The following is an 8366-nucleotide window of genomic DNA, read 5'->3' on the forward strand; positions in this document are numbered from 1 at the left end:
CATTGACCACCGGTCCAGCACTGATGCTAAGAGAGATGTGCCTATGGGAAGTAGCCTCTTGCCTTGACATCAAGTAGGGGAGACCATCAGCATGGAGGACAACCAGCTCTTGCACTGGCAAACATGCCCAGGGCCTGTTCACAGCTCCCATGGACTCCTCTGCACCAGACAGCAATAAGAAGCCATCAGGGCTGCAGGAGAGGAGCAGTTTTAGCCCCTGCAGTGCTGCTCGCCTTGTCTGCAACTGCATGTGGGGCTCCAGAAGCAACAAACACAAACGTGAGGGATGCTGGTGACAGAAAACGTCCCCATACACCATGTCTTCGGAGGCAAGGGTCAAAACCAGTTCCAGTAAAGCCCCTGGAAGGGGTATTTTGTTTCTGTTGCTGCAGAGAAGCAGGTGGCTGTTTTGCTATGGTCCTTGAATAGGTGTGAATGCGCATGGAGACCCTGAGACTGCAGGAGATTGTGCCTGCAGTGACTTGCGCCCTTTGAATGCAGCTTGGGGATCATCCAAGGCAGGGGCCTACAAGAAATCTGGAGAGAGGCTTTTTACAAGGACATGTAGGGACAGGACAAGGGGGAATGGCTTTAAACTGAAAGGGGGGAGATTTACATTAGAAATTAAGAAGAACTTCTTTATGGTGAGGTGCTGGCACAGGTTACCCAGAGAATCTGCAGCTCCCCCATCCCTGGCAGTGTTCAAGGCCAGGTTGGACGGGGCTTGGAGCAACCTGCTCTAGTGGAAGGTGTCCCTGCCTATGGCAAGGGTTGGAACTGGATGAGTTTTAAGCTCCCTTCAACCTAAACCAGTCTATGATTCTATGGCATGCGAGAAAGAAGTGCTTTCAAGATCCTGGCAGCCAGAGCACAACCCAAAGTGTACTCAGTATTCTTAAATAGGTGCAGCCTTTTCTTTCTTTCCAGGCTTTGTGCACAGTCACCAGGAGAGCAGCTCTTTTGTTAGCTCCCTAGGAAAGCTTTTCAGTTATAGCTGTTTATAGCTGCACAACATGTGAAATACAGGTCCTGGGCATGGACAAAGGGCTGCAGGGATTGCTCCAGAACACCTTAGACCAAAGTGATCCCTGCACATCACCACAGACCTGCTGAGGGCATGTCTGGATTGTACTGCAGCAAAACCTGGTGCTGCCACAGCAATCCCTGAGGATGCAGTTTGGGTAGGTAAAGAGCAGGAAAAACACAGCTGGGAGAGAAAAACAGGAGGAACACTTTACACTGAAATTAGCTCTTGGCTGGATTTTTGACGTGGCAGTGACAGGCTGCTTTCTCTAAGGAAAGTGGCTGCTTCCCCCTGAAGAGATTGTTGACATTTGTACTAGAAAAACTCACTCTGTAGTTTATGAAACACTGAGCCCTGCTGGTCTGACAGATTTCCAAGAATGGGGCTCTGAAATAGGGAAAACTGATGCAGGGCTGGGGGAGGGAGAAACAGCCTGGACCTGGCTCAGGGCATCAATCAGGGGTAAGGGCAGCCTGCTGCTGGAGCTGGGACCTGGATCACCATCCCCTAGAGAGCCACAGGAAACAAGGATCTGCATTGCTGTGAGGAGGGCACATTTACTGATCCCGGAAGAGATGGGTACAGCTATGCTGTTGCAGGCAGGTTGACCAAGTGATGCCACAAACTGATGGAAATTGACAAACCTGCTTCCAGCATCCCAGAGAAGCTTCCCAAGGAACTGGGCCAGGACACAGTGCTCCTTGTCAGGTTATCCTCCAGCCAAGGATGAACCTGGTGTGCCCCAGGCTAAGCCCCTCCTGCAGCCCCAGGGACCCATATCAGCAGCAGCAGCTCAGCCGTGATGCAGATCCATATGGAACATCCCCCCCTTCCCCAACCATTGCCCCTCACAGGTCATCGAGCGAGCAGCAGGAAGGCTTTTGCCCCAACAAGTACCAGTTATCCTCCTTTCCCACTCACAGTTTATCTTGGCCTCTTCCCATACCAGCTTTCTCCCTCTTCCTACTCCGGATTGTATTGCTGGGGCTGTCACTGTAGTTAATGAGCTGGGACAGAGCCTGTGCTCTGGGAAAGTCACAACAAGAGACAGATGAGCCCAAGGCATTGCATGTTCGCAGGGAGGAGGGTCCCAAAGCAGGGAACACATGAAAAAGGAGCCCAGGGCAGCAACCAAGGGAGCAGCAGAACAGGGGAGGAAAGGGAACAGGGTTACGCTTGCATTCAACAAGTGTCAGCAGAAGCCATCTGGTGCCTGGACATCCTCTGGCTTGGACAGCCCAACCACTGCACCACTGTGGATGCCATTGCAGTGGCAACATGCCCACAGCCTTCAGGAATAGTCCCTGGCTTGTCTCACTGCCAGCCTGTGCCCTAGCTTGCCGGCTGGCACCAAAACCAGGGCAGGGGCAGTGAAAATGATTAGTGATGTGGACAGTCACATATGACACCATGGTCTTTGGGAGGAGAGCATGGAGCCTGGCTGCTGGCCATGCAGGTCCCACCCGTGGGCATTCAGCCCATGATTCAGCTGAACGGAGCAGCTTTACTCAAGCATCCCATGGATCATGCAAAAGGGCAGTGCCCAAGTGGACATGCGGCCACACTGGGGCAGCAAGGACAAAGTCCAGGAGATCCAAGGCTTGGGAAGATAATAGCCAAGGATTCCAAGCTCGTCAGTGACGAGGGGCAGGATCCACTCCATCCATGGGTGTGCCTAAGAGAAGATGTCTTCTCCTGGCTCCATCCCCAAAAGCTCTTTCTCCTTGCCTGCACCCCAGATGCTAGCAAGCTCCGAACTGCTGGGGCAGTCCATGCTGTGACTCAGTTTCCCTTCACTACAAGGACAAAAGGCCTGCTCCTGAACCTTTTCCTCCATGTCCCATGCCTCTGTGGGAGTTGAGAGCTCAACCCAGCAGTTCTGCTGGTGGGACTGAAGTGTTTTAGGCTGGATGGTGCAACACTGGCACGCTCCCTCCTACCCCATCTCTGCAATACGATGCCTTGGGGATCTGCTCTGTCAGCATGGATGAGCAGCACAGAGCAGAGCACCTGCCGCAACAAGATGCTAAGGTACTCCCAGGAGAGACTTGCAGCCCAGCTGCTGTAGAATGTGCCTTTCACCCCTATGAAAGCCCCTTTTCCCTATCCTTGCACCCCAGCATAGCCCCCGTTGCCATACAGCATCGCCGGCAGCGCTGCCTTGAGCACCCCATGCTGGCCTTTGGGCTCAAACACAAAGCAGGTCAACCACCAACTGGCTTTTTATTTAACAAAATCACAGCACAGTGAAAAAGAGGGAGAAACAACAACTTAGGTCTGTAATTGTTGCATTGAAGTGATCTAGCAGCAAATACCTGTGGCACGAACACTGCTTGTTCACACCAGGTAGGGTGTGAGCATGGTGGCAGGCTGGAGGACCAAGGAGGAGGGCAATCTCCCTGAGGACAGCAGGGGCTGAAGACAACGTCGCTGCCACCGCTCTGACACCACCGTGTTACTGGCTCTATTTCTACCCATGCAAGGAGGGCAAGAGGGGAAACAGTGCAGGGAAGTCAGGGCATGAGAGAGGAAATGCATAGACCATGGTATCCCCTAGGGCATCTATCTTGTGCCACAGTGCATGGTCAGTGAGGAATATCCCCATCACACCCCTCCATCCCCACACTGTCCTATCCTGGCAGCTCTTCCCAGGGATGCAGAAGGACTCAGGCTTGGGATTGATGATGGAAACCAAGGGATCAGAGTAGTTCTGAAGGTCCCAGCTGCTGTGCTGAAGGAAAGGCTGAGACACCCCAAACTCATCTTGCAGAACAGTCTCCATCAAACAGCATCCAGGCTGTGAAGGTGGTGGAGCTTCAGGTCCAACAGCCCCTGGCTCAGCCTCACACAGGCTGCTGGGTCACACTGGAGGTGATAGAGGGAAAAGGAGAGAGCAGGCAGCGCTCTGCCCAGCCCCACACACTGGCACGGGTGCTGAAGAGGGTTGGCGAGCGGCTGGACATGGAAGCAGGTTGGCTCCATTAGCTTCAGATTCACAGCTGGGAGCCAGCCCCACTCCAGATGCTGGGGCTGGCCACGGGCTTCTTTGGAACCTATTTGCCCTGGTGTTTGGCCTGGAAAGGTGAAAACCCCAGCAATGATGAGTGTGATCCTTGGGGCAGGAGCCTCCCCAGAGTCTCTTCCATGTGGACAGGGTGGTCACCAAGGGATGGATGACCTCCTGTGGCCAAGCCATTGCGATGGGGACCTGGCAGGGCTTGCAAAGCACCCACTAAACATATTGCAAGCCTGTGGCTGCGTTTACTTGGGGTGCAAGAGGGACTGTGAGAAGCCAAGCTGGTCCCAGGAGGAAGGATGGAGACAAGGTGCCTATGCCTCAGTAGAGCAGGTCCCAGCTCTTCCAAGCAGCACAGTCGCACTGGGAAGAGCCTGTTTGGTGATGGATAACCGCCCCCCCCCCCCCCCCCCCAACTGCCCCTATTTCCAGCTGAGAACAGGGATGGCTCTTACCTTCCTGGCAAAGCTGGCATTCAGCTTCTCTTGGAGACGAAGCACCCATGGGGCTTGGGGTGGGGCACAGAGGCGCTTGCCCTTTGTGGTGGTGAACCTGACAGGTCCATGGGGAAAAAGACCAAGGTGAGGTGAGCAGGACTCCCTCAGGATGCTCAAGCACAGCTCAAGCTCCCATCCACTGCCTCCCTCACTGCCCTCCTCCATCCCTACCTAAAGATGATTTTCTTCCCTGTCTTCTGTCCCATGTTTTCCCCTCCCAGCAGGTCCTGCTCTGACTGAGCCTTTAACCTCCAAGGTCTCTTCCCTATTCCCCCCAACCCCAAAACCAGCTCAACAAACCTCCTCCTCCAACTCTGCTTTGCCTCTCTCCCTGCCTCCCTGCAGGGTCCGTCCCTCGGTCATCACCAAGGGGCTCTTGGTGATCACCCCTGGGGCTGTGTCCCTCATCCATCACCACCCTGGGGCTGTTGCCTCTTACACAGCAGCTGGGATATCGCAGCCATCCTGCACGAGCTGGAGCCGGTAATCCTTCACTATCCGCAATGGGATGGGAGTGTTCTTCGTCCCCAGGCAGCAGTCAAGGACGTTGTTCCCACCGTGCACTGGAGGAGGAACACACCATGCAGCTGTTTGCAAGCACCTTCACCCAGCCATCCCGGAGGGTGAAGGTGCCATGGGGCAGGATGGTGCCTTATGCACATGCAGGCAAGAGCTTTATTGCTCCCACACCCCTTTGCCTCTTTCCAACAGAAAGCAGAGGAGATGAGAAACAGCAGGTTGGTAGAAGACAGCGTTTCTGCATGCCTGCATCCCTCCCATAGCACCAGCACCAGCACCAGCAGCAAGCAAGGCAGAGCAGGGGGCTTTATCTGTTTAGAGGATGCTGCAATGCAGACACCAGCAATCCCATCATAGGGCCCACCCAGCATGGATGGGTCCTGTGATATCTGAGGGACCCAGCTGCCTGCATTTCACTGTGGGATAGGGAACCTCAGTCACCCTCCAAGCAAATGCTGTATTCACTGTTAACACCCACTGAAGCTGACAGAGCCCAGGGATGCCTGTAACCCCATGCAGCAAGGTGTGGTGTAACACCACAAGCTACCTGAACTCCCCAGATCCCCACACCAGAGGCCTGGTATCACCCACCCAGACACCTGTGACCTGTGAAAACACCATATCCCACACAAGCAGCCCTCAAACACAGATTATGCACTAGCACACAACTTCCCTTCTGTTCTCAAGCCCTGCCGCTTGTCCCCGGCCTGCCCAATGCCAAAGGATGCTCCCTTTGGTAAGCTGGGCTAGGGCACAGGGAGGCAGGATTGCTCCACAGCCTTTCCCAAGCACAGCTTTCCAGACCCAGCACACTGCAGGCTGTTGCCTGGACTTTGGGCAGGATAAGGTCCTTCTGAGGTTACAACAGAGGGTGCAGAGGGCTGGGGCAGAGCCCCATGCCTGGATCTGTATAAGAGTCAGCTGGAAATGCAAAAGAGAGCAAGAGACCGGATCCTTTCCCTTCGCAGGAAAGGCAGACTGAGAGGTTCCCTCTTACCATCCAGCGTACATCCCAGCACCAGGAGACCAAGGCAGAGAAGCTGCAGGTTCTGCATTTTGCTGCTGAGTCTGGCAGTGGATGGGCTGGAGGCGATGGTGAGGTCCAGGCAGCAGAGGTGAGCTCTGCACTGCTGCTGGTTGCTCCCCGCTGCCTATTTATCCTTCCAGCCCGGTGGCTTTCACTTTCCACTGGAGAAGAGGGGTGGGAAGTTGCAACAAGTCTTACCACAGGCTGGATTTTAATCTAAGAGCAGTTCCCGAATATCCCATCTGCTTTCCCTGAAGCCAGCTGCTCTGTGGTCCCAGAGCCAAACACTCTCACAGCCAGCACACAGGCCACAGGGGCTGCAGCTCCAGGGTCCCTTTACCCTGTGAAAGCACCCGAGGGCTCTGGGCCAGCACATGAGGTGTCTCACCCCATTCAGTTGTTAGTCCTAGACGTCTCTGGGACATTCCCATTAGACATCGCACAGGCTCAACCCCCTGGTTGAAGCTGCTGGAAGAATTTGCCTCCACCCCAACTTTGGGATATGTATCAGTATCGGGGTGATGTCTGAGCCCCTGCATCTGGTTCCAGGAGCCTGTCTGGCTCCCTCTGCCCTCCCCAGCGCCTGGCAGTGAAGGCACATCCAAAGCTGATGCATGGAGGAGAGCCCAGCCGTCATTCTCTGCCCCAGGGCTGCGGTCTCACATGCCAAAAGACAACCTAGTTTCCAGGTGACCCAGCAACCGGGCTCATGGCTAGAGACAGACACAGAGCTTCCTGGAAACAGGTTTTCACAGCACAAGAGCAGAAATCGCCCACAGAGGCTGTGAGCACAGCAGCTCACATGGGCACTGCAGGGAGTGAACATCAGTGTTCCCACTGCAAACCTTATCAGGAGAGCAGGGATGGGGCTGTTTATCCAGGCGATGGTGACTCATAACCTGCCAGTGTCACCTGCAGTGATGTTCCTTAACCAGCCTGCTTCAGCCTTGTTACGTATCATTGTGGGATGCTGAGAGTAATGGGTTTGTGCAGCCCGGAGAAGGAATGGTGAAGGGGGTCTCACTGCTTTCAGCAGCTGCCTCAAAAGGGTTTGTATAGGTGCCTCAAAGGGGTTTGGAGAGGTGGAAGAGACAGGCTTTTCTTGGAGGGACTCAGGGACAGCACCAGGTGCACCCATAGAAATTCCCACTGATAATACGAAAATGTTTCCCCACAAGGGAGAAGAATTCCTAGAGCAGCATCTACATCCCCTCACCCTCCTCTTGCTCCAGATTTGGCCTGTCCTGGCATCTCAGTGGAAAGCGCTGCACAGCCCTTCCACAGGGACAATATATCTACCTGGGGACAAGACACAGGGCTGGGGCTTGGGGACCTCCGTGGGGACCTCTGCTCCTCTCAGGCAGCAGCAGCTCTGCCCCTTCCCCACTGCACAGTGAGAAGCAAGAGGAGACTCTTACCCTTTGGCCTTACCCAGGGGCTGCTACCACTGGCCCCAGTCCTCCATCCCTGCACTGACACCAGCCTCGTGCAAGGGATGGTCTCCTCCATCAGGAAAGCATCACCTCCGGCTGTTCCTGTGCCCTGGCAAGCCGGGGCTGTGCCGCAGGGGTTAGGCAGAATGAGCTGAACAAACAGGATGTGCCAGATTAACTTCAATCAGCACCTGCCTTCTTAGAGCACTCACAGGCTATTAGAGAGAAATCTTGGCTGGCAGAAGGGGAATTTAGGTGGAGGAGGATTAGCATCAGTCACCAGCCCCGGTCTTCCCGTGGGTTTGAGGACGCAGGGTAGCTCAGGGGCTGGTCTGCATTTGATCTCCCCGTGGTGCTGCCCAAGTGCTGCCGTAACAGGGAGAATCACAGCTCCTGGCTGCTGGGGCCCAGACCTCTAGGAGCAACCTGTCCTAAGCCACAGCCCGCTCCTCCCCAGCGGCAAAGAGGGAGTCCCAAAAGCAGAGCCCTGACCCACTGGCAATGGATGCTGGGGGTGCTGCCCATCAGCAGACCTCATGCTCGGTGAGCTCGCATGCCCAAGGCCTGGGAAGGGGTGCTGGGGGTCTGTCGTGTGGGGTGCTGGTCCCCAGCCACTTTCCTGGCACATGGGGCTCCCACCCGCTTCTGATTCCCATCTGGCTGCACACCAAAAGGAGCATGTCCAGTGTTGGGAATACATCCTGGGGGTAAACCCTGCCGACACACAGCCAGCAAAGAGGGTCTGCCTCCTCCCAGCAGCCGTCTGGGTGCCGAGTGGGTGAAAGCATGGATCTTCCCATCAGCTTTGCTTCCCAGGAGAGGCACGAGAGAGTGAGGAATGGGGCTTTCC

General features: G+C 55.2%; 1 protein-coding gene across 1 annotated transcript; it reads right to left on the reverse strand.

The window, feature by feature from the left end:
* Positions 1-3243: 3243 nt before the first annotated feature.
* Positions 3244-6206, reverse strand: CCL19 (C-C motif chemokine ligand 19). The gene is made up of 5 exons (XM_062620389.1): positions 6054-6206; positions 4977-5100; positions 4496-4592; positions 3798-4098; positions 3244-3767 (listed from the first exon to the last, which is right to left on the reverse strand). Exons 1-4 carry the CDS (start codon positions 6109-6111, stop codon positions 4078-4080), a joined length of 300 nt encoding a protein of 99 aa, XP_062476373.1. The 5' UTR covers positions 6112-6206; the 3' UTR covers positions 3244-3767; positions 3798-4077.
* Positions 6207-8366: the final 2160 nt, after the last annotated feature.

The sequence above is a fragment of the Pezoporus occidentalis genome, unplaced genomic scaffold (assembly GCF_034315485.1).
Source record: "Pezoporus occidentalis ecotype Australia unplaced genomic scaffold, CSIRO_AGI_Poc_V1 ctg220, whole genome shotgun sequence".
NCBI classification, from domain to species: Eukaryota; Metazoa; Chordata; class Aves; order Psittaciformes; family Psittacidae; genus Pezoporus; species Pezoporus occidentalis.

Excerpts from the sequence above, each read along its gene's own strand:
- CCL19 (XM_062620389.1), bottom strand. The coding sequence starts at position 6,111 with ATGCAGAACCTGCAGCTTCTCTGCCTTGGTCTCCTGGTGCTGGGATGT. Across the intron at positions 5,101-6,053 it reads GCTGGGATGTACGCTGGATG|TGCACGGTGGGAACAACGTC; the intron begins GTAAGAGGGAAC and ends TTCCTCCTCCAG. Across the intron at positions 4,593-4,976 it reads TGCGATATCCCAGCTGCTGT|GTTCACCACCACAAAGGGCA; the intron begins GTAAGAGGCAAC and ends TGGACCTGTCAG.